The 26898-nt window shown below is 36.4% G+C and overlaps 1 protein-coding gene across 1 annotated transcript; it reads left to right on the plus strand.

Moving 5' to 3' along the window:
• Positions 1-1269: 1269 nt before the first annotated feature.
• ZDBF2 (zinc finger DBF-type containing 2) lies at positions 1270-26898 on the plus strand. Its single transcript, XM_090282908.1, has 6 exons — positions 1270-1426; positions 6371-6423; positions 7130-7208; positions 7741-7844; positions 16468-16595; positions 19729-26898. Exons 4-6 carry the CDS (start codon positions 7785-7787, stop codon positions 26873-26875), a joined length of 7335 nt encoding a protein of 2444 aa, XP_090139034.1. The 5' UTR covers positions 1270-1426; positions 6371-6423; positions 7130-7208; positions 7741-7784; the 3' UTR covers positions 26876-26898.

Raw genomic sequence — 26898 nt, forward strand, 5'->3', positions numbered from 1 at the left:
GAGTTTTCTTTCACCAATTCCAAGGTTGGGATGTGGAAAGAGTTTGCCTTAAAAAAAAAAAAGTCAGTACTTTTTTGTGTCGTAAATAAATCTAAAGGGGACGATAAACTAAACAGTTGCAAAAGCCCAGATTTAAAGTGGGAGAAAGATGTAATAGGGAAGGCAGGAGCTGAAATATACACAAAGAATGTAAACTAGGAATGTAAAAGCAATAGACAAGTTAAAAACAAGCGGAGGCGGGGGGACTAAGTCACAAGCTTATAAAAAAATGTAATGAGGATTATAGAAATAACCAAAGAGCAAAGTAGCTCATTTATGATTATTTTTACATAAGACATAAGCTCTGCAAACAGAGGCTCGCTCTCTCCATTTTAGGTATGATTATTTTCCTTATCACAGATTATAATACATTCAGTACCGTGATGAATTCGGGTTTGTGTCCCTCATTACACTACGCTGTTTTTGCACAAAATTATATTCGCAGTGGGTAGTACAGAATTTCACTGAATAACTGACTTGGTTTTGATTAGTATTCGTAACCCTTTCATGTGCAGTGTAAGTCTTTGAATATCTAACTTCCCCACGCCTAGTTTTTTTTTCATTTGTCAAAAGGGTATAACAGAATTCATCATAAGATCCTATAAAGGGCTGACCTGAGGATGAAATGCAAAAATCACATATAAACCTTAAGGCACAGCGCCTAGCACCAATCAAGCGCTCATTAAACAGCAGCTTTTGTTAGATGAAGCTTACTGCGGGAACACACCGGAACAGCGCAAATGACTAGCCCCTCTGAGCCCCATTTTCTTTTCTGCAGCTCATGTGTTGCTTTGAATTGGCAAGCATTTTCTATTTGGCCCCTCACTTAATAAAACCTTGGTGTGTATCTCGCGTGCTAACTGCGCTACAAGCCTGGTCATTTTGTCTGAATCAGGTTTGATTTCACAATCTCGGAGAGGGGCCCTGACCCTGGAGGAAGTGTTCGCTTTAAAAGATGTCGGGGAGGGGAGGGTTGGGGGCGGGAGGAAGGGGGCTCCGGCGCCGGGGGTAGGGGTGGAGGAGGGGGTGGGCTGGGGGCGGTCCCGCTCTCCCTGCGTCAGAAGGGGCCTTGTTTTCGCACCTTCCCTGACGTCAAACCTCAATCGGGTCTGCAACGCAGCGTTGCCCCTGGAGGACTACGTGGGCTGAGTCGTGACTGGGGGCCCAGGTCCTGCGAAGTGACGCTCTCACTTCGCTTCTCTCGCACCCGCGGGAGGAGCTGGTGGCTCCTATATCTGCCATCGCGGGCAGCAGGCGCGGGCAAGCGCGGCGCTCTGGACGGCTCGGGGGTCCGGGCACCGCCATGGAACCGGAATAGGAAGGGAGCGAGCCCACCGGTCTTCGTCTCCACCGAGGCCCGGAAGGAATCCAGGCGGCCCTCACGGAGGTGAGAACGGCGCGGGGGCGACGAGGCGGGCTGGCCGAGTCGGAGCGCAGCCCGGGCGACGCCCGCGGGCTCAGTGCGCGCGGCCGGGGGTGGGGCCTGTTCGCCTTGTGCCTTGGGCGCCTTCTTCCTCCCGAGGGACTCGCGGACCGCTCGTCCGGCTCCGGCACCCGCCTTACAGGTCCTCGGCTTCCCCTAACCCCTAACTCCTGCGCAAGCGGGGCCGGCGTCTCTGGACCGGGATCGCGGTGGCTGGGGCGTGGGGTGGAGGTAGGGCACGGGCAGCCTTGTGCATATGTCGGGGGCCCTGGGTCGGAGGGGTTCGATGGAGGAGGCCTTGGGCTGGGCCCTGGAGACGCGGCAATCTGCGGAGGTCGGATTTAGGGCTTTGTACCCGCGGGGAATTGCATGGGCACCTGTGGGGTCGAGATCCGGAGTCACCTGTGTACAAATCCCCTTCCCTCTGTGCCTTGTGCTGTGTCCAGCTGCCCCCAGAGCTAGGCCTTTAGCAGCCTCCTGCAATTAGAATTTTTTTTGGAAACGTTAGATTTTTTTGTTAACGATTTTACTATCGCCGTGCAACAGTTGGGTAAATCTGGTCCAATTACGCCGTTGTCTTTACGTGCTCCTAAAAAGGCCCTCTCCAGCTCCTAACATTATCCGGCGCGATGACTCTGGTAGCGCGTGGAAGAAATGCGTAAAGAGAGAGTGGCTCTCAAGGAACTAAAACGTTTTTTTACTCCCAGAATAGAATTATATTTATTTTTTGTAGCAAATAGTGTAGTACTCTCAGAAAAAAGAAAAAAAAAAAAAAAAAAACCCCACTGATAAAGCTCAAAGCAATCTCATCTTCAAGAGTCACTTAGCAATTTGGTGTTCATAAATTATATTCGTGTGTTACATAGTTGGGGTACTAATGTAATCTGCTCCCCTTTATTTTTTACTACAATGAGGACTGTTCCTGTATCATGCATAAATATCCCTCCACTGCCTTCTCAACTTGCACTGAATTGGACCCAAAAGGTGGAAGGCAGTGATTTTCTTCTCTCTGCACCTTGGCCAATAGTCAGCCTTAGTAAAGACACTTGTTAAAGATTTGATAAAGTATCACGGTGATGGCCAAGATATTGGATAGGAATAAACTGAATTCAGGGTACCAGCCATCTTCTATAAAATATTGTTTACTCTGCTTAATATTTTGAGGCAATGTTTTTTCAAATTGCAGTTTCAGTCTATTGGCAAATTGTGAAATTAATTTGGTAACTCATAACTAGCACTTAAAAATAAAAGAAAATAGCATCGAAAATACCAGAATGCATTACATTACGCATCATGAGGGTATTGTTTTGCAAAACTGTGTGTGTGTGTGTGTGTGTATGTATGTATGTGTGAGGGTGTGCAAGTGTACCTGCGCGTGCGTGCTGGGTTGTGATATAAAATGTATTTCTTTCCTGTGCCATGATATTTAATCTTTTTCAATTAAAAATTTTTACTTTTAATTTAATCTTTATTGTATTGTTTCCTTTCCCACTTAGTCCCCTTATACCCTCCTCCCCCCAGCAATCACCATACGGTTGTCCATATCCATGAGTCCATTTTCCTTTTTGCTCAACATGATATTTAATTTTGAAAGTCATTAATGCAAGGTTCTGTCAGTACTTGTCTCGGATCGGGAGCAGTGATGAAAGTAAGCCAAACATTATTAGTTTTACTCTTTTATTTGGAATATGTGACACTGTTTATTGCAGCAAATTAGATTCCTAATATTTGTTTTCATCTAATATTAAAACAAGTAATTAGCATTCCTGAAAATGCAGAGAGGAAGCATTTTATAGCAGGTAAAAGGTTAAGAGCATAAACTGCTCAGATTGACCGAGGGTCAAATCCCAGCTACACTGGTTATTGGTGTGTGACCTGGAACAAGACTGCTTCTCTCTAAATCTCAGTTTCTTGATTTGTAAAGTGGAAGTTATCATAACACCAACTTCAAAAGGCTGTTTGATACTAAGATGAGATAATGCTTATGAAATTGTTAACACAGTGCCTGGCCAAGATAAAGTACTCACTAAAAGCTAGCTATTATTATTTTAATAAGACTGAATTGAGGTATCCAGGATAATGCTTGTCGCCAGAGGTAAGTTGAAAATTAGTTTAACATTGTAAAGAAAGGGACACTGAATTAGGATTTTTGACATGCTATCTAGCCATTGTTTTGTGATTGCTTCCCAGTCGTATCCCTATTCCTACACAGGTAATTTAGGTTATTTTATTCAACAGATCAAATGCCCATCTATTATCTTTTCTAATAAATCAGTGTCTCTCTTGTCAGGCTGTTGAAAATTTTTTCCGAGAAGGATTCTGGGTTTTATTAGCTTTTATTTTAACACCGAAGTCAGCTTGAGAAAATCACACACTACAACTCTGAACTCATTTCAGCAACAGGTACAGGTCTCAGGTGTGCAAGAAAGTCTCGAGGAAAGAAATGCGATTTTATTTAGGTTTTGAGATAGTTGTGCTGATGTTCTTTCACACGGTTCAGAGTTTCTGTTCACTGCCCCAGATCGTTTTATCAGATTTAAGTGTTACCCAAGTCAACGAAATACGAGTGTAAGCATCTCCATTTTTATAGCATTGTTATATTTATGAAAAATAAATTGAATGGGTTAAAAATGAGACTTTTGCAGAAATACTTAATTGAGTGTGACAACTGTAAAGGGTTGGACAAAATCCTAAACAATCCTAATAGTGCTCTCGGTTTTTAATATGTCTTTGAGCTCTTGTTCTGCTTTACAGGAACGAAAATGGAAACTTGAGGGTGCATTATGATGAGGTTTTTGAAAGAATGAAAAAAATACGACTTGGAACTCTGACTGTCCTATGCACAAAAAACCCTCAGTGAAACAAAGAAAGCCTAATTTGACCTTAAATCAAACATATACATTTCTGTATTTTAAGTTAGACAAAATAGTAGGATTATATGTGTATGTAATCATCTTATTGACTAATTTTTAAAAAGTTCACCAATTACTAGGTCTTGTCAGATAAGAGGGCTTTAAAAAAAAATCTTACAGTAATAAAATGAAAGAAATACTATGCAATCATTAAATATTCTGTTTAGGAATTATATAATATATTGTTAAGTCACAGAGAGGCTATAAAATAGATCAAATGGTATTCTGTTTTTATAAAAACATGTTTAGAAAAAAGAAGAATATAGATAAATGTTAATGGTGGCTAGTGGGATTATGGCTGATTTTGATGCTTTTTATTTCTTTGGTTTCATAATTGTATTAAATAAATATGTTTTACTTTTATACTAAAAATAATAAAAGTCATTTTTTAAGAAAAAAATTGTGTTTTCCTAATTTGCAAGTATAATGAGTCTAAATCTTTGCTCTAAGGGGTATAGATTCTTGGATATTTTGGGTATAAACTAATTTCTCCAGTATTCTAGGAAATGGTACTGAATAGTTTAACAGCTACATTCTTTATCCTATGAAAAAAGCTCCTTTAGTAGGAAAGAAAGATTGTTTCAGAATTTTCTTAAAGCACTCTTTGAGTATGGTACACTGCTTTTCAAAATGTTTCCACAGTGCCTGAAGAAATGGTCTAGATTCTTTAGTCTGCTTTTAAACCCTATCATGTCAGAACTCATATCAACTTTTCTTGTTTTATTGTCCTTTAAATTCTTAAATGAAATACTAACTTTATCTGAATTTGTCAACTTATCAACTCCAAATGTACCTTGTGCTTTCTTGCTTTTGTACTTTTGCTTTTTTGTTACTTGGAATATCGTTTCCTGGCCTTTGTGTAAGCAAATTCTATCCATTTTTCAATTTCCAATTAAAAAACAAAACAAAACATACCTATCATGATATCCTGACCCCTCCAGTTAAAATCATTAGCATTTAATATTTGTGCTTAGGCATTTCTCAGATACCACCTGGTATTTTTTACATTAATTTCCCAATTCCATTTAAAACTTAAGAGCAAGAAAGCTTGTCTTGCCCTGGCTGGTGTGGCTCAGTGGACTAAGTGCCCATCTGTGAACCCAAAGGTCGCTGGTTTGATTCCCGGTGAGGGCACATGCCTGAGTTGCGGGCCAGGTCTCCGTCTGAGGCGTGTGAGAGGCAACCGATCAATGTCTCTCTTACACATAGCACTGTTTCTCTCCGTCTCTTCCTCCCTCCCTCCCTCCTTCTAAAAACAAACAAATAAATAAAATTTAAAAGAAAGCTTGTCTTATATTTTCCTTTATCCCTTAAAGCTTCTTCCATGGAAACTTATACAGGATAGGTGCTGAATATCTGTTCCTGGATTATACTTTGGTGTCACCAGCTCTTTTGAGTCAAAGCACTGGCATTTTTTGTTAACCAGTAGTCCTGGATAATAGTCAACATTTTGCCTACAACATGTGGAAAAATAAAAAGTTGACAATTTGGTTGAATTGTCGTAGATATAAATAAATGGTAAATAACTGACAGTATCTGTCATTAGAACTAAAACGGGAGCTAAGAGTCGTGTGGTTAGTCCTGAAACAAGACTTAATTTCACATAAATATTTCTTTTAAAAGTTTCTCATGAAGTTTATTTTGGGTTTGATAGTATCTTTGTTCTTAACCTTAGAGGCACAGTTTTGCCTTACTTTTTTTTACAGCTGCTATTCTCAGATCTGAATTATTTGAGACCTGATGTATTTGATGGGGATTATATGGGCTATCACAGCTACTCTGCTCCAGAGCATCTTCGGAGGTCATGCATGATTTAGTGAGTCAGAGTATATAAAGTGCCTTGTGTTCAGAAGTTAATATTTCTTCTCTTACTATTGGAAACTTAATTGTGTCACTTTTTAGACTTAAATATAAATTGGAGGTGTTTTTTTGGCCAATGGCAGACACTTATGGAGCTTACCTTTTTAAGAAAAATTTGTTTTATTTTAATTTACAGATGTTTGCCAGGACTAATATAGCTGACGACATACCTGCCCTTTTCTACTCAAGGTAAATGATTTGTTACTTCATAAAAATATCAGGTACTGGTAGAATTCAGAGTTTATATAAAAAGACCAATTCAGTCATGCAATGTAATATAATCCCAGACTACAAAGAAATGATCTCTTTAAGTAAGAGTTTTATTAGTACATAAAAAAGATGGCATAATATTGGTTCAACTAATATCAGAATCATCTGGGAGCATTTTAAATATGAATAATATGCATGGGCCTGTCTCTCACCAGCAGATTTTGATTCAGCAGGTTTTTCAGGTGGAGTCCTAGCATGTGAACAACAAGTGCTTCTGATTCGTTGTAGCTCGTTGTCATTGTAGCGTGTATATGACACTAGAGGTGATGGAAATAGCAGGTAACAATGCCATGGGACTTGAAGGATATAAGGGTTAAAGATTTTAAAAATATTTAAAGTATTTAAATTGTGTGTGTGTGTGTGATAGTAGACTCATACTTTCACTTTGCCTCTCATTCAGTGAATGTTTTAATTGTATTTAGATAAAGCACTAAAAAGTTTTTTATTTAATGACTTTCAAAGTTTAGGTTTAAGTTGTAGGGTTCTCTCAACCTGATAATTACCATATCTATAAATACAGCTTTAAGCTTGTTTCTTTTTGTTGCTTCTGATTACACATGAAGTAAATTAATGGAAATAAGACCAAATTACAAGTAAATAATTTTTTATATATTTTTTATTTCAGAGGCTGGTTTTAATTGATTCATTTCCTCATAAGTGTGTGAAGTCAAAAAGTCAAAGTTTCTCCTAATAAAACTTAATAGGTAAGTGAATTTTAACAGCTTTTTGACTTAATGAAGCTTTTTTCTGTCCTCATCTTACAGGTTTTAAGGCTCTGATTTCATTTTTTAAACATTGATTTTAATGAGGAAACTTTTTCTGTTACAGGATCATCCTTCTTACCAGAAATATTCATAATACTTTATAGGGTCATCCTGTATATTTTCCAACATACAATGTTTAAAATAATTAGAATTAAAATGTGATAAAATTATTTCTTACAGCTCTATTTTAACTTTAAGAAAACAAAGCAAAAACTGCATTGTATTGAATTTGTTACTTAAAATAATCATAAACTATATATACTTGAATATGAATTGACTGTGCATCAAAATTACCTGGGAATTTCAAAAATTCTGAATTCTAGATTCTGTCTCAGCCTTATCTGTTTTCATAATTATGAGAAATAAAGGAGCGGGTAGGACTCAAGAATAAATTTCTGTTCTCTGATATTATCATAGCAGATTTCCTTGTGATAGCAAGGAATTATTGTGATTTTGCCATTTCTCTTTCCAGTTTGAGTATTCAACGACAGTACCTTTTGACTTTGGTTATTCAACATGCAGAACAGACAAGGATATTGCAGCTTTTGCTGTGTGCGCTATAATAATCTGGAACAGGTGAGAGGACCCTGTTAATATGATTATTATACTTCAGAGGACTTGGTAGTGACTTTCTCTTTTGTTACATTTTATTCAATTTATTCATTCAGTGAACAGATCATAATAAGAAGCTAGTGGTTGACAGACACTGTTTAAAGTCCTACGGAATATGACCATGAACAAAACCAGGTCTCTTTATTTAAGATGTTTACATTATGGTACAATAAAACAAAATAGTTATGTAAATTTAGTACGCAGCATGTCAGGGATAAATGTTATTAGGAGAATAAAAAAAGTGAAGGATCATGGACATGGACAACGGGGAGGGATATGATTGCGGGAGAGGGGGTGGGTTGGGTGGGGGAGAGAAATTAGGGGAAAAGGGGACAACTGTAATTGAAAAACCAAAAGAAAAAAAAAGAAAAAAGAAAACATTAAAAAAAAAAAAAGTGAAGGAGTACAATTTTAGATAGGGTGGCTAGGTTAGGTTAAGGAAGTAAAATTAGAGTTGAGATTTGAATGAAGTGTGGGAGCCAGGCTTGCTTATCTCTTGGGGAAGAATCTCTAGGTAGAGGGAAGAGAGAGCAGACAGAGACCCTGAGACAGATGGGTGGTTGGCATGCTAATCAAAAGCCAGGAGGCCAGTGTGGCTGTAGTGGAAGTAGGGTGGGGGGTAGAAGTGGGTGTTGAATGATAGGTGAAGAATTCAGAGAACTGGATTCTGTAAGACATTGTAAAAGAAGGTAAGGACTTTGAATTTTGTGCTTGATTCACAAAAGTTTTAAATTTTGCTATAATTGAGCCCTGGCAGTGTGGTTCAGTTGGTTGGAACGTCGTCCTATGCACCAAAAGGTTACAGGTTCGATTCCTGGTCAGGGCATGTACCTAGATTTCGGGGCACATATGGAAAGCAACTGATTGATGTTTCTTTCTTACATCAGTGTTTCTCTCTCTCTGTCTCAAATCAATAAAAACATAGCCTTAGGGGAGGTTTAAAGATTTTTTTTTTTTTTTTTTTTTTTTTTTTTTGCTGCCCTGTCTGGTATGGCTCAGTGGATTGAATGCTGGTCGCTGATTCGATTCCTGGTCAGGGCACATGCCTAGGTTGCAGGGCAGGTCCCCAGTTGGGGACATTTGAAAGGCAATTGAATGATGTTATCTCTTGCATGTTTCTCTCCCTCTCTTTCTCACTCTCTTCCCTTCGCTCTAAAAAGTAAATAAAGAAAATCTTTTAAAAATTCTGCTATAGTTGAATTTAGCTTTTCTTTTCCTTTTGTTGCTTGTGTTTTGGGTGTCATAAAAATTGCCTAATCCACCGTCATGAAGATATACGTGTGCGTTTTTCTCTAAGTATGTTACAGTTTTAGCCCTTACATTTAGGTCTTTGATTCACTTTGAGTTAATTTTTCTTTATGATGTGATTTAATTACCTTCTAGATGCCCTTACCTCCAAATATGGTCATATTGGCAGATAGAACTTTAACATATACATTTGGGGGATACAGAGTTCAGCCTGCAGCAGTTATAATTGATTGATTTTCAGATGTTAAACCATTTGTGCGTTCCTGGGATAGATTTCACTTGGTCATGGCATATAATCCTTTTTATATGTTCCTGGGTTTGGTTTGCTGGTATTTTGTTGAGGATTTCTGCATCTATATTCATAAGGGAATTGTGTTATAAGTGAAGTTGTGCTATAATGAAGTTTTGATTCTGCTAGTGCTAAACTTTTATCTTATGATTTCAAACACAGGTTTATTATATGTAAAAATTCTGTTTAATGACATTTGTTTAATTATCTAATAGTAATCACTTAAATTCATACTAAGGATACATTTTTATTATTGTGATTTTCACACCTTTGCCTTTTTAAAAGGACATACTTTTTAATGCTAATTATATACATGAGGCAGATAATAAATCTCAAAGCTCTCTTTATTGTTTCTCTCATTATATCACCACTTGACGGGGAGATTATTTGTTGAACCTTTGATAATCATATAACATTAATCCTTTAACTACAAGTTGTATTTAATAAGCTTTCACATAATTTTTGCTTAAAGTTTAAAATAATTTTTAGACACTTGCATATTCTTGCACTAAACTGACATTTTAAAAAGACTGTTGATGACAGCCAAGCTAATGTGTACTAAATATAAAAGCTTGAATAAGTGTGTGTGTGTATACATATATACATGCATATATGTATATATATATACATGCATATATGTATATATATATATATATATAATATTTAAAGACTTCAGAGAACTATTAAGTCAGTGAAGAAATAATGGGGCTCAGATGTAGCTGAACATTCAATAGAAACAGTGGGAGCCAATAAGAAAGAAAACAGTGCTAACATAGAATTCTGTATTGAATAAGTATATCCTTTTAAAAAGAACGTGCAATAGAAACATTTTTCAGAAAACAAAAATTAAGGAAATTTGTCCAGCCAACCCTTATGAAGAAGATAGCAAAAATAGTTCTTCAGGTAGAAGGAAAATAATTCCAGTTGGAAGCTCAGAGTTATGGGAAGAAATGAAGAGCAATGAGAAGGTAAATATGCAGGCAATCTAAATGACTGATGTTCTGTGGGATTAACTACAATAGCATGTAAATTGAAAGAGTAAATATAGTTAAATCCAAAGGACCTTGCGTTGTTCAAGAAGAGAGTAAAAGTAACAAGTAATTTTAGACTGTGATAGATCAGGTTGCTTGTTATAACCTGTTACCACTAATGGGCCAGAAAAAGAATCTGTAACTACTAAGCTAATAGAAAGGAATAAATTGAAATAAAAAAATAGTCCCTGAGAAGACAAGATAGTGGAGAAATAGGGACAGTTATATTAGCAAGAATAACAAACAGATTTAAAATAAAAGATTATATCCAAATATATTAAGTGAAAGTAGACTTGATGCTTGAGTTAAACTATATACAATACAATATATGCAAATTTTATCAGCGATCTTAGTCTGATAAATAAGAAAAAAATGATAAAGGTTAGAAAAGTAAATAAGAATCCACAATGTGATTGTGGAATAGAAAATTCTAAAATTATCTAGATAAACTAGTCAAGATGAAGGCATAGGAAGATAGGCTTTGCTTCCTCATGCAACCACAGAGAAAATAACAACTACTTCTCAGAACAAATAACAAACAGAATTGTTAGAAAATCTAGCTGTATAAAAGTCTGACACCCAAGGATTTAAAGAAGCCACATTTATCCAGATGGTTAGGGGTGGAGAGACAGGTGGAGAGGCATGGATACACTGTGTGGTGCAGAGAAGCAGAAGCATCGGCGACAGAATGGGTGGTCCCACACTCATGTGTGGTGGCTAAAAATTGGGAGAGACACCTTGGGAGAGAGCAATCCCAGCCCCAGGCCCGATCGTATAGCCCATAGTTACATGCTAGGAAGATAGATCCCCATAACTTCTAGCTTTAAAAACCAGTGGGGGATGGGGTAGCAGAAGAAACTGATGGATTTTCAGGAGAGTTTGCTTCAAGGACCTGCATGGACTTAGAATGTATGCAGACCCACCCACTCTGGGAACCACCACCAGGGCTACAGCTGAAAGGGTGCCAGTCACATACAGGAAGTGAGTGAAGTGACTGGAAATGGGGCAAGTGCCCAGCAAACCTCCAGAAGCCAGGCAGCTGCATTGTCCCCTCTCTGAGCCCTCCCGCCACACACAGCCACAAAGCAGTGAAGTGGGTTGCCCTGCCCTGGGTATTACCTAAGGCTCTGCCCCACACAATTTACAGGTGCCTTTTACAGGGAGCCAAAGCAGCTCTACCTAATATACAAAAACAAACACAGGGAGGAGACAAAGAAATATGGCCAAAATGAAAGAGTAGAACCAAAACCTCAGAAAAGGGACTAAATGAAGTGGAGTTAACCAGCCTATCAGATACAGAGTTCAAAACACTGGTTGCTCAAAGATGGTCAAAGAACTCATTGAGTACAGCAGAAACATAAGGGAAGAAATAAAGGTTACACTAAGTGAAATAAAGAAAAATCTACAGGGAACCAGCAATGTAGAGGATGAAGCCGAGAATCAAACCAGGGATTTGGAACATAAGGAAGGAAAAAAATTCATCAGAACAGCAGGAAGAAGAAAAGAATTCAAAAAAATGAGGATAGTCTTAGGAACCTTGAGAGTAACTTTAAACTTACCAACATCCAAATCATAGGGGTGCCAGAAGGAGAAGAGGAAGAGCAAGAAATTGAAAATTTATTTGAGAAAATAATGAAAGAAAACTTCCCTAATTTGGGGAAGAAGATAGACATACAAGTCCAGGAAGCATAGAGAGTCCCAAACAAGTTGGATCCTAAGAGAACCACACCGAGACACATCATAATTAAAATGCCAAAGGTTAAAGATAAAGAGAATCTTAAGAGCAGCAAGAGAAAAGCAGAGAATTATATACCAAGGAGTTCCCATAAGACTATCAGCTGATTTCTCAAAAGAAACTTTGCAGGCAAGAAGCATTCAAAGTGATGAAAAGCAAGGAACTACAACCAAGATTACTCTATCCAGCAATGCTACCACTTAGAATGGAAGGGCAGATAAAATGCTTCCCAGACAAGGTAAAGCTAAAGGAGTTCATCATCACTAAGTCATTATTACATGAAATATTAAAGGGACTTACTTAAGAAAAAGAAAACCAAAATTATGAACATTAAAAGGGCAACAGAGCCCTGGCTGGTGTGGCTCAGTGGATTGAGCACCGGCCTGTGAACCAGGGGGTCGCTAGTTTGGTTCCCTATCAGAGGGCATGCCTGGGTGGCGGGACAGGTACCTGGCTGGGGGCACATGAGAGACAATTGCACATTGATGTTTCTCTCCCTCTCAAAAAAAAGGGGGGGTGGGCAACAGATTCACAACTACTAACAACTGAACTAAAAAACCAAGCAAACAAGAACAGAGACAGAATCATAGATATGGAGATCATTTGGAGGGTTGTCGGGTGGGAGGGGGAAGGGGGAAAATGGGGGGAAAGGTACAGGGATTCAGAAGCCTAATTTGTAGGTACAAAATAGGAGGATGTCAACAATAATATAGAATATGGAGAAGCCAAAGAACTTATGCACGACCCATGAACATGAACTAAAGGGGGTGAGATTGCTGGAGGGAAGTTGGCACTGGGCAGAGGGGACAAAGGGGGGAAATTGGGACAACTAAAATAGCACAAACAATAAAATATATTTAAAAAGTTATCTAGATAAACTATTAGAATTGATAAGTGAGTTATAAAAGCTTATTGGGCCAACATAAAAATAAATTCAATTTTTATATACAAACACTACACAGAAAATGAGATTTAAAAAAAGACATTTAAAATAGCCTCAAAGAGCATAATTCTCAAGAAGTAAATATAACAAAATCTGTATAAGATCTTTATAAAGCAAATTATAAACACTGAGAGAAGTATAAGAATAATTAACTAATTGGTGTGCTATACTATGTTCATGGACTGGAAAAATAAATGTTGTAAACATGTCAGTTCTGTCCAAACTGATATATTGATTCAATGACATTCCAATAAAAATGAAAAATTTCAGCAAATTTTAAAAATGATGAACAAAATCAGGGGACCTCTGTAGCAGACATCAAAACTTATTATTAAACTATAATCATTAAGACAATATTGCCAGGTTAGAAAGACCATGGGAATAAACCAGAAACTCCAGAAACAGACACATGTTATGGGTATTGACTAGTGACAGAGGTGGCTCTAAGGAGCAGTGATGACAACACTTGCTTCAATAAATGATACTGTGTTAATTGGCTGTCCATATGTGGGAAAATGAAACTATTGCCAAGTCATCTCGAATACAAAAATGAATTCCAAAAACACTGTAGGTGTAAATATTACAGGTAAAACAAATCTGGAGACAAATAGGGGAAAATCTTCATGACTCTGAGATAGGGAGAGGTTCCTTAAACTGGTCACAAGAAGCACTGACAAAGAAAAACATTGGTAAGCTGGACTGCAGTTAAATTACAAAATAGTGGAAGATGATCAGGAAAGCAAAAAGGTACCCTGTAACTCTTCTCGGGAAAGATACTGAATGTACTTCGTATGTGGGTGCATACCAATAAAGCTACGAGTAAACACATGCACAGACACACAAAGTGAAAAGGCAAGCCACAGAAGGGAAAATGATGCTTGAAACACATATAATTGAACAAAATAGCTCATGTTCAGAGTAAATAAAATTTTCTATAATTTATTTAAAAAGAACATCTATTTGAAAAACAGGAAGAGACTTGAAACAGACACGTCATAAAAGAGGATTACGCAGGTGGCCAGTAATAAATTTGAAAAGCACTCATAAAACTGCAAATTAAAGCCACGATGAGATAACATGAAACCTCTTGAACAATAGTTAAAATTAAAAAGACTGGCAATATCAGTCGATGAGGAAGTAGAGCAATGGAGACTGTCATACACCATTGGTGAGAGTATAAATTGGAACAACCCCTTTGGAAAACCAGTCAGTGAGTACTGATCATATGCAAACCTTATGACTCAGAAGTTCTACTCCTGGTAATATACTCAACAGAATGCTTGCACATGGGTACCAAGAGAGACATATAAGAAGGGTTTTGCAGCATCATTTGTGATAGCCAAAAACTGCAAACAACACAAATGTCCATCAAGAGTAGAGGGAATTAAAAAATATCATATATCCATACAATGGAATACTATACAGAAATGAAAATGAACAGATTGCATCTAATATGGGTATCACAAAATGTTGAATGAAAGAGCTAAATGCAAAGAAATATATAACTTCTTTTATATAAATTCAGAAACTTTCAAAGCTGTAGTATTAAAACAGGATAATAGTTATCTTGGAAGAGAGAAGGAATATTAGATTGGTCTGGGACATTAGAGGGGTTCTGGGTACTTGCTGATTTTTCATGACTAGATGGTTATAGGTGTGTTTACTTTGTGATTTGTACACTTTATGTAAGTCATATGTTAATTGAAAAAAATTAGACACTGGCTCCTTTTGGGACATATAGTGTGTTTACTATGGTTTATGTAAGTGCACTTCTCCATTTGCATTGTTAAATTTTTATTTTTATTTTTTTGACCTAGGTAGAGAACAAGGTTGGATTTTTATTGAACCTTTATTTGTTCCCGTGTGCATTCATCACCAGGCAGGCTCGCTCTGGTCATGTGTCCTGGATAGTGGGGAGTTTTATAGCCCGAGGAGCTTGAGACTGTCATAATTCAGATCATTACTGGGGCTAAGGCGGCAGCATACTCCTGAAGTCAGCATGGAAGGAAATAATCCCAAGAGTTGTAATAGTGGTCAGAAGCTAATACCCTGTTTTCAGTTCTTTTGACATCTTTAGGATGGTATTTAAAACATGACTTTTCCCAAGCACTGTTACATTAAAACATGTTATTAAATTGTCTAACTTATATTAGAATTATGGCATTGGCACCAGCACCAGCACAACACAATGAAAAGAGATTAAGCTTTAGAGTTAGACTCTGATTCAAATCCTGGCTTTTTTACTTGCTAGGTACACAACTTTGGGAAATTTATTTTTACTTGTGCTTTCATCTCTTCATATCAAAGTGTGAATAAATTCATACTCAGTGAAAATTCAATGAGAATAGCACTCTGATATGTTATAGGTGCTCAGTAGATAACCAGACTTCTTTTCTATTCCTCTTGGTAGTTCACTAAATAATACTAGTAAAGGCAGAATCTTTCTAACTGTGTATTTACTCCAGTATTCTGTTTAAAGTAGGATTTTTAATCTGAAGGAAAATGATGGACAGCCCTGCCCAAGTAGCTCAGTTGGTTAGAGTGTTTTCCCTGTACACCAAGGTTGCAGGTTCAATCCCCAATTAGGGCACATACAAGAATCAACCAATGAATGCATAAATAAGTGGAACAACAGATTGATGTTTCCCTCCCTCCCTCTGTCTCTTTAAAAATCAGTAAATAAAAATTAAAAAGAAAAAAGGAAAATGATGGTCTGTTTATAATACAGATTTTTTACATTTCTGACAAAAAATGGATGGTCTTGTTGTGAGTTAATCTTTGACTCTTTAAAATACAGTGGAGTAACCCTGTACTCTCTTTTAACAGATTTTTATTAAAATATGTTCATTGAAAACTAAGAATTTATAAGAAAAATTAAAATATTTCCTATAATTGTACCACACAGATATAAATGCTTTTAAGATATTGGTATATTTTATTCCATTTACTTGTCTGTACATAAACTATAGTTGAGATTAAAGCAAATGTGATTTTTGTACCCCCTCATTTTTCACTTAATATGTAATAGTTTGCTATGTTAATAAAAATTCTTATATTATTTTATATAGCTGCATGGTGTTAAATTTTAGGGCATATTATAATTTAAGGGTTTTAGGAATTTCCTTTTTTTGTAAGCATTTTTTGCATAAGTCATCCACACTTAAGATAATTCAGTAGGAGAGATCTAGAGAACTCTAACTGTTGTATTTAAGGGAAAGATTTATGGATTTTAGTTGTATATTTTTGAATTGCTTTATAGAACAGGTATATCAATTTATACCTCTACTCTCACCACTGAGTTTTACCCATTTAAAAATATTTACTTACTTTCTTCCTTCTAGCATATGGCCAGTCCTCAGCATAGATACTTGACCGCACAGAATAGACAACGGATGGGTTCCAGTAGTTTGATGGAACGTTTCTTGCAGGATGTGCTGCGGCACCACCCATATCATTATCAAGAAAGCAGGTAAGGTAACTGAATGGAACGAGATTAGTACATTCTTGTTACACATTAAAGTAAATATTTGTGTTGACATTTCAGTGCTTCTTAAAGCAAATCTTTGAATCAGGGAATATAATGTGAAATTTTATCTAGTAATTTTCCTTTGCAATTAAAAAAAATTTTCCCCTAGTTTATGTAGCACATTTCACTATAAAAGATAGGGACTGTGTAATATTTTTTTCCCCTATAGAGGTTTTAGGGCAATAAATAATAATGTATCATCACATTTGCTAAGTATGTCAGGATTAAGCACAGGGAAAAAGGTAGAAGCAAAAATAGTTTTTGAAAGACTAGTAACAGAAAAACTGGTGACAGCAGAGTAAGGGTAGTCAAATTTACATACAGTTTATACAATTTGTGTTTGTGTATACACACCAATAGTGAATGAGAGTGCACCTTTCCTGTCACTCTTGCCAGCACTGAGCTTTATCAGTCTTTGTTTGTTCTCCCCAACATAATAAGTCAAAAAAGTGTATCTCTTACTTTAATTATTTATGAGTCAAATAGAACTACTCTCTCTATAATTATTAGCCATATATCTATTCTCTTTATTGTTCATGTACTTTGCTTATTATTCTATGGAATTATTTGTATATTTTGGATTTGTATGCAATATTTATGGTTACTAGTTCTTTGTATTTTAAGGATGTAAATATTTTCTTAGAATTTGTTACGTTTTTCAACTGTGTTATCTCTTTTATGATATAGAAATTAAACATTTTGATGCAATCAGATCTAAGGGGAATTTTCCCTTAATGGTTTTTTCCCCAAGTCTTTTTTTTATGCTCTTGTTTCTTCTTTTTAAATATTTTAAATCTTCCTGGAATTTTAAAAATATGTGCTGTGAGACAGCATTTCTACTTATTTTTTATAAATTTATATTATCTCCACTCATATAAAATATTACCTGCAACATAAACTAAATTCCTAAATTGTGTGTGGAACTGTATATTTGATTTTTGAATGTAATTTTCTTTGAGTTTTTAAATCCCATGCCAACACATTATTTATAGTTCATAAGCTTTCTAAGTTGTAGTTTAAAAAAATCTCTCTCTTGCCTTGTCTAGACATTTTAGCCTTATTAAAAATCAGCTCTTGCTTTATTTTTCCTTCCTATTTATTGGTTTTTCTTAATTTATTTCTTCAGCTGTCTTGGGGGAGGAATTTGGTTATTCTTCTAGTGACTTAGGTGCTCATTTAGTTAATTTGTGTGTCCTAATTCTTTTTTAATAAAAGGTTTAAGAGTTTGAAGTTTTCATTTTGACAGCTCATAGATTTTGATATATAGTTGTTATATTGTATTTATAGTTTAAAAAATTTTGTTTTTTTAGCATGGGTTATAGAAAAGAGTGGATTTTTAACCTCTAGTTACTAGATTTTTTGAAGGGCTTTTTGTTGTAAAATTAGTTTAAAATGAGTAGAAATACATATGGTAGTTGTTAACTTCAAACACACACATACACACAAATATAGATGCAAATCAAAGCACCATTTATAAATGATGATTCCTAGCCTTTTGGGGATTTTTGCCAGCTTGTTGGGTTTTATGATTCTGCTTGTCTATCTTTTCTTCCTCTCTGGCTAGCCAAATGATACAAAATTAATTTTATTTTGAGAATTTTGTGATAGTTTTTAAGGCAAATGGAGATAATCTACTAGGGTTATGAAAAACTAGGGTAAAGTGATTACTATATCCTAATTTTATTGATTAGAGTTCAGAAGTATGAAAAATTATGGAAATTTTTTGACCCATCATGATATTATTTTGATACTAGGGTTAACATTTTTATTTTACAAATAACAAAAACATTATCTTAATATAATGATGATAATTTTTATGGGAAAGCAAGCAATAATAATATCTGTGACATGTTTTTAAAAAGTTGCATGTAGCCAACACGTGTATGCATATTCTCTTAGGCAGTTGTGGCATCTCTCAAATTGAAACATATTTAATAAAGATATTTTTTAAGTGTTAATCTATTGAAATTTTTTATTTATTACTTTAAATAGACTATATGTTTAGATAGTTTTAGATTACCATATTTGAGAAGATAGTACAGATAATTTTTACATACCCCCTCATCCAGTTTCCCTATTACTAACATCTTACATTAGTATGGTACATTTGTTACAATTAATGAAGCAGTGTAATACTTTAACTGAATTCTGCAGTTTATTCAGATTTCTTGAGATTTTACCTAACATTTTTTTTGTTTTGTTTCAGGATCCCATCCAGGATAATCATATTAAATTAACATGTCATGTGTCCTCAGGCTCCTCTTTGCATTTTTAATTTTAATAGACATTGCCAAATTGTCCTTCATAGAGATTAATCTATACTTTTACCAATGGTGTATTAAAGTGCCTGTCATTGAAGCATTGCCAAAACAATGTGCTAAAATAATAATAGTTAATGATTACTATTTTCCAGGCTTAAAAAAAATGTCCTTTGCCCTGATTGGTGTGGCTCAGTTGGTTGGGTGGCGTCCTGAAAAGAAAAGGTTGCTGGTTTGATGCCTGGTTGGGGCACATGCCTGGATTGTGGGTTCAGTTCCTGGTTGGGGTGCATATGAGAGGGAACCAATTGATGTCTCTTTCTAATACATCGATGTTTTTCTTCCTATCTCCCTCCCTTCCCTTCTCTCTAAAAATAAATAAATAAAATCTTCAAGAATTTACTCTTTACATGTAATAACTAACTTAGTTCTTAAAATAGTCTCATGAGGGAAAATAGTATTATTTCCTTTTTTTTTTTTTGAGGAGGAAACTAAAGCCTAGAAGGTTAAGTAACTTGTGTTAAATTTTCTTTTTGCTGTTTACTGTTTTGATAACTGAAAAAATGATATATGACTTTATTTACATTTTTCTTATGTTTAAGAGCCATTTGTGTTTAATAAGTAGCAATAGGTAGAGCTGCCTTCTTCTTCTGCACACATTACCTTCCTGAAATACATTATATAGCCTGATGTGATTGTCTTAATTCTTTGTCTTCCAAGAATCTGGCCCAGGTTAAAAAGAAAATAATATTATCTCTTAATTTAAACATTTAAAAAATATTAGAATTTTTTAATGATTTTTTCCCCCCCCTTTTTAGGTCAAGACAGAATGAGAGACTTCCTAGGAATAATGCATCACCTTCTGAAGTGGTTTCTATAGATGATTCTGTTTCTGAAGAAATGGCTGATGATGCTACTGGAGTCAGAGGAGAGAGAGCCACCAAAAGTTCTGAACCTATTGCGGAGTTGTATTCTAGACCTAGTAAACCTCAGGAGTGTATACAGGGTGTTCCAATTCGACCATCAGTTATTCAAAAATTGGAGAAGGGGCAGCAGCAGCCCTTGGAATTTGTTTATAAAATTGGGAGTAGCCTGAAAGAATTCAGTCCAGTAGGTATTGGCCAAACTACAAATAATGGACAAAACTTAAGGTGTTCCTCAGTGATTTCTACTGCTCCTGCTAGTCGTATATCTGAAAGTTCTTATGGTCGACCATGTACAACTAATACTACTAGGTTACCAGTAGCAGCCCATATGGATTCAGTTAGCAAATGTGACCCAAACAAAGTTGACAGATACCTTGAACAGAAAGACAGGGGCTCTAGAAATCCTGTACTCTCATCCCATGTACAAACTTCTTCAGTTTTATATCAGAAAAATAAAGAATCAAATAGGAAATCTGCATGTATAAGTTCAGATAAATTGATTTTGCAGGAAGATGTAAAATCTCGGGGTAAAACTTTGTCATCTGGCTTTAAATCTCATGCTTTTATGGGTACTGAAGGCTCCTTAAAATGTGAATCTCTTTCTAAATTAGCAGCAAACCCAGCAATCAACCTGAATAAAACTGATTTGCCTTCTAATAAAAGAATCTTTGAATATGCCATTCCAAAGCACCATGAGAAATTGTTTTCTAATATGAACCGTACCCAAGAAGAAAAGCATTTGGTTTTTAACAAGTCAGTCTTTTGGGGACAGAGGAGCTCAGTGAATTCTAAAATGGAGTTTGCTTATGGCTCTCCTCAGTCAGTGTCTGATCAACCTGAAGAGGCTGTACAAAACCTTTCGAGTGAGGAGAGAATTGACCAAGAAGATAAGACCTATGAATCAAGAGGTTCTGAAATGAGTTTTGATTGCAGTTCCACTTTTTATTCACTAGCTGACCAATATAAAGTGACTGCCAAAGAAATAAACCCTTCAAAGGAAGTACGTGCTGATTTGCAGCATAAGAGTAATAAATCTTGTGTTTCTGAAATAAGTTCTGATCATGATAGTCCTCTTCAGTTGGCTACCAACCGAACTCAAGTAATTGTTAAAGGTATTAGTGTTCAGAAGGCAGTGCCTATTCGCCTGGTTGATGAAAGCTATGATTCTAGTGATTCTGAGATGAATTTTGATTGTGATACCTCACTTCAGTCAACTGATGACTACCCACAACAGCCTGCAGAAGAGGTAGATCTTCTTAAAGAGGCACACATTGACTTGGTGGATAAGAACTATGGATCTAGTAGCTCCGAAATAAGTGTTGATTCTGTTTTATCTCTTCAGTCAGTGGCTGACCGACTCCCAGTGGCTGTCACTGAACCAGAACTTCAGAAGAAGGTTCCCATTGGCTTGGTTGATATGAACTATGGATCGAGTTGTTCTGAAACAAGTTTTGATTGTGATGTTTCTATTCAGTCAGTAATTGTCCATCCCCAAATGACTAACAAAGAAAGAAATCTAAAGGATAGGCATGTCTACCTGAAAGATAACCACAAATCTAGTAGTGCTAAAGCACATGTTGATTGTGGTATCTCTCTTGAGACAGTGACTGATGAACCTCAGAGGGCTGTTGAAGAAACAACTCTTCTGAAAGAGAAGAATGACCTCGTGGATATGAACTGTGAATATTATGGTCCTGAGATGAGTTTTCACACTGATGCTCAGTTAGTGGCTGACCAACCCCAAGTAGCAGTTCAGGAAGTAAGCCCTCAAGAATTAGCTATTGACCTGCAGAATAAGAGTGCTAAATCTAGTGTTTCTGATCTAAGTATTAATTCTCATCCTTCTCTTTATCAGTCAGCTAATGAACAACCTCATGGAGCTCTGGGTGAAATAAATCCGAAGGAGTTAAATGTTGACATGGAAGTTAAGAGCTATGGGTGCTCCAGTTCTGAATTGACTTTTGAGTCTGATCCTCCTCTTCTGTCAGTTACTGAGCATTCTGAGCTGGATGTTGAAGAAATAAGAAAAAAGCACAGTAACTTGGAAGGTGAGAGCTGTGGGTCAAATAGTTCTGAAATAACTTTTGATTCTGATATTCCTCTTTGTTCAGTAATTGAGCAATCTCAAGTAGCTGAGGAGGAACCTATTAATCAGGAATATAAAAGTAATGAATCTTGTGTTTCTGGAACAACTTTTGATTCTGATATACCTCTTCCTTCAGGGACTGATCAACCTGAAGTAGCTGTTAAAGAAATGATCATTCAGAAAGAAGACTGTGTACACTTAGGAAGGAAGAATGATGAACCCAATGGTTCTGAAATAAGCTTGGATTCTTGTGTCCCTCCTCTTTCAGTGACAAATTCTCCTGGAGTTCTTGTTAAAAGGCTAACTCTTCAAAAAGAAGAACAGATACACTTTGTAAAGGAAAGTGAACCTAGTGGTTCTGAATTAAGTCTGAATTATGATAGTTTTCATTCAATAATTGGACATTCTGAAGATCCCATTAAGGAAGTAAACCAGAAAGAAGAGCATCTACAGTTAGAAAACAAAAATAGTGGACCTAATGTTCCTGAAATCGCTTTGAAATCTTACATTTCTCATTTAGTGACTGATCATCCTGACAGAGCTGTGAAAGAAATAAACCATCAGAAAGAAGAATGTGTAAACTTACAAGATAAGGGTAAGGAATTAAGTGTTTCTGAAACAAGTTTGGATTTTGAAATCCCTCTTCAGTCTGTGATTCAAAGAACTGATATGGTTCTTAAAGAAATACAGCTTCAAAAAGAAAAGCATGCTCAATTAAAAAGTAAAAGCACTGAATTTAGTGGTTCTGAAATAAATTTAAATTCTGATGTTTCTCATTATTCAGTGACTGAACCGCAAATAGTTGTTAAAGAAATAAATGTTGAGAAAGAAGAATATGCTTTAGAAAACAAGAGTGAAAAATACAGTTGTTCTAGAATAATTTTGGATTCTGATGTCCTTCATCAGCCAATGACTGAAAAGCCTCAAATATCTATTTTGAAGGAGGACCATGTTGACCAGGAAGAAGAAAGTACCGAATCTAGAGGTTTTGAAATAAATTTGGATATTGGTCCCCCTCGTCATTCAGTCATTGAGCAACCTCAGCAACCCCTTTTAAAGGAAAAACATGTTGGTCTAGAAGACACAAGCAGTGAATCTAGTGATTGTAAAGTGAATTTTGATTCTGATGACCCTCTTCAGCCATTGACTGAACAATTTCAGGAAGTGATTAAAAAAAACCTGTGGAAGGTAGAGGATATTGGCCTAGAAAATAAAGCTGATAAAACTAATGGTTCTAAATTAACACAGGATTCTGATCTTTCTTCTCAATCTGTGCCTGATGAACCTGAAGCATCTGTTAAACAAAGAAACCTTGAGAATGAAAGTCATGTGTACATGGAAGACAATAACAGCCAATATAGTAGTTCTGAAATGAGTTTGGACTCTGATTTCTTAGTTCAGTCAACAGTTGGTCAATCTCAAATAACTATTCTGGAGAAGGAACATATTGAGCTAGAAGATAAGCATAATAAATCTTGTGGTTCTGAAATAAGTTTTGACTCTGATGACCCTCTTCAGTCAGTGGCTGATCAGCTTAGAGAAACTGTTAAAGAAATAAGCCTTTGGAAGGATGAAGTTGATGTGGAAGAGAAGAAGGACAAATCTAAGGGTTTTGAAATTACATATGATTCTCATGTCCCTTTTCAGTCAGTGGCTGGTCAAACTGAGGAAATTGTTAAGGAGATCAGCCTTTGGGAGAAGCCTGTAGACTTGGAAGATAAGAATGTTGAACCTAGTGCTCCTAAAATAAATTTTGACTCTAATGAACACTTTAACCCTGTGGTTAATGAAATTCAAGAGGCTACTACAGAAATAAATCTTCTTAGTGAGGGACATGTTTATCTGCATGATAAGGTCTATGAACCCAATGATTCCGAGGTAATTTACATCTCAAATGTCCCTCTTCAGTCAGTGGTTGAGCAACCACTCATTTTGGAAGAGGAACATGCCAATTTGGGAGATAAGAGTGATGATCTCTGTGGTGCTGAACTAAGTTTTGCCTCTGATGATCCTCTTCAGTCTGTGACTGACCAGCTGGAAAAAGCTATTAAAGTAAGTCTTTGGAAGGAAGACTGTATTTACCTGGAAGATAAGAGCTATAAACTGGGTGATGTTGAAGTACGTTGTGATTCTGATACTCCTGTTCAGTTAGTGGTTGATCAATCTCCTGTGACTGTCAAACAAATAAACTTGCAAAAGAGAGATCATAATGACCTAGAAAATAAGGACGGTGAACCTAGTGTTTCTGAAATAAAATGTGATTCTGATGTTCATTTTCAGTTAGAAGTTGACCAGCCTCAAATGGTTTGCAAAGAAATGAACCTTCAGAGGGTAGTGCATCTTGGCATGGAAGAAAAGACTAGTGATTCTGAAGTAATGTCTGATTCTGATGTCCCTCTTCAAATAGTAGTTAATGAATTTCAAGTGTCAGTCAAAGAAGCAGACCTTCAAAAGGTGCTGTTTGTGGACCTGGTGACCGGTGATGGTGATTGTGAAATGATTTCTGATTCTGATATCACATGTCAGCCAGTTATTGGCTCACCTCAAATAACTGTGGAAGGAATTGACTGTTCAAATGCAAAAAATTTTGATTTAGAAGGTGAGTGCTGTGACAATTATGATTCTGAACTAGGGTATGTTTGTGAAGTGTCTCCTCAATCAGTGTCAGACCAATCCAGAAAGACTTTCAAAGTAGTAAACCAGAAGAAGGACTATATTATTCTGGAAGAGTCAGGCTGTGAGTCTTATGGTTCTGAAATAAATTTTCAAATTGATGTCTCTAATCAGTCCATGACTTACCAATCATCGGGATCTGATAAAAAAACGGCAAAATGTATTGCCCCAGAAGATAAGAACTGTGAATCTAATAGTCCTAAAAGAAATTATAAATGGGAAGACACTTCCCAGCCAGTGTCTCATCAACTGCAGGAAGCTGATAGTGAAGACAACTTTTGGAAAGACCCAGAAACTATTGGCCTAAAAGAAAAGAGCTGTGAATGTGGTGATTCTGCCATAGATTGTAATGCCTCTCCTGAGTCAGAGATCCTTCAAATGGCTGATGAAGATCATCTTTTGAAGTTAAAACATGCAGATCTAGGAAGTATGAGCTCTGAACCTTGTGGTTCTGGGATGAATTTTCATCGAGATCCCTCTCTTCAGTCTGACACTGACCAGCCTAAAGAAGCTGTTAATAAACCAGACCTACTTAAGAAGATGTCTTTTGGCATGAAAGAAATGGGCCATGATGCCCATTCAAGCTCTGCTCCAAAGGTTGAATCTGTAAGGAAACTGAAAAAAGCAAAGGGGGTCATAAAAGGTAATACTGATGAACCAGTTCTTGAAGCCTTGCCTCATGTTCCCCCTTCATTTGTGGGGAAAACATGGTCTCAAATAATGAGAGAAGATGACATGAAAATTAATGCTCTCGTGAAGGAATTTAAGGAAGGTCGTTTCCACTGTTACTTTGATGATGACTGTGAGACCAGGAAAGTAAAAAAAAAAAATTTGAATGAAGAAAAAAAGATTACCTCGGCTGACCTTAATGACACTGCATTCATTCAAGTTCTTTTAGACTGTGATTATAATATTGATGACTTTTCAGTAGCCTTAGATAAACCTAGCCATCATCCTACAGAAAAGAGGCCTTATGAACAAACGTGGCGAGTGGCTTCTAGATGCCAGGCTGTAAAAGTCAGCCATGGAACTCAAACCAATCTCATGAGTTACCTAGTGACAACAAGCATAAGTGGACAAGAGGAAGACTCGCCAACACTGAAGCATTTGCTTTTACACAATGACAGAAAACCAAAAAAGAAAATTGAAATTGGAAAAGTTGAATTTCTTGAATCATATACGAACATTTTGAAGCCTTTGCACCCCAATGCCTTAGTCTATGTTCTTTCTTCAAATATTAAGCTGAAGGAAGGCGAATCCTTCAATTTCTCTAAAATTAGGCGCCGTAGTGACAAAAACAATCAGGACTTTAGCATACAGTATAAGTATAAACCGAGTTCCTTTAATTATTATGACCCATTGAATAAACAAATTGTAATTAATCCTCCTTTGAACATAGAAGTACCAGAGTCAGACAGGAATAACTGGGTTCAAATTCATTTTAGTGACCTAAATTCCAGTGTAGGTGATGATGCCCATGTACAAAGCTCTACTCTAGCACCTTTTATTACATTGTCAGTAAGACATGAATTAATGTCACACCAGGAGGCTAGTGGGTCTTCTCTGTTTCTGGCAAAAGCAGATATCTTGAATTCTAGTGAAGCTCTGAAGAGAAGTAATTTCCAGTTAACTTTCTTAAATGATGATATTGCCAAAATCTCGCCAAAAGCAACGACAAATAAGTCTTCAGAAGGTAAAGAGAAAGTTCAGAGAAGGAAGGTGACAACTGATAATACGCTAGGTTTACTCAAAAAGGTTTACAGAACAGTTCTTCTCCAGCAAAAAACCAGAATCACATCAGAAAAACAGTCAACTTGGATTCGGACCAAACTAAGTGATATAATTAGAAAGTATATTTCAAAATACTCTGTTTTTTTGCGTCGCAAATATCAGTCCAGAAGGGCTTTTATTGGAATGCATCTTAAGAAGAAAATACTCGTTATCAGTAGATTAAAGAAGGCAAAGAGACCAGCTAACGTGCTTTCAGACTCAGTTCCATCAGCTGGTGCTGAAGAGCAGTTAAGAGCTATTCCATCAGTTGGTGCTGAAGAGCCGTTAAAAGCTATAAAGAGCTCTTCTCCCAAGCAACCTGTACCGGATTCTTCCAGCATTGTAGGAACTAAGAAGAATGGTAATAAAAAACGTCCTAGGAAGAAAAAAAAGCGTCCTAAGCCTTTTAAAATATATGAGTTGAGAAGTTTATTTTCTCAGGTGCCATATTCTGATAGAATGGTGACACGACTATTACACAAATTGTTGCTCAGTAAAGCGAAGTATTAGTGTGTGTATTAAAGCTAGTTGAG

Source organism: Furipterus horrens, unplaced genomic scaffold (assembly GCF_987537825.1).
Source record: "Furipterus horrens unplaced genomic scaffold, mFurHor1.1.pri manual_scaffold_1, whole genome shotgun sequence".
Classification (NCBI taxonomy): Eukaryota; Metazoa; Chordata; class Mammalia; order Chiroptera; family Furipteridae; genus Furipterus; species Furipterus horrens.

Excerpts from the sequence above, each read along its gene's own strand:
- ZDBF2 (XM_090282908.1), top strand. The coding sequence starts at position 7,785 with ATGCAGAACAGACAAGGATATTGCAGCTTTTGCTGTGTGCGCTATAAT. Across the intron at positions 7,845-16,467 it reads GCTATAATAATCTGGAACAG|CATATGGCCAGTCCTCAGCA; the intron begins GTGAGAGGACCC and ends TCTTCCTTCTAG. Across the intron at positions 16,596-19,728 it reads TATCATTATCAAGAAAGCAG|GTCAAGACAGAATGAGAGAC; the intron begins GTAAGGTAACTG and ends CCCCCTTTTTAG.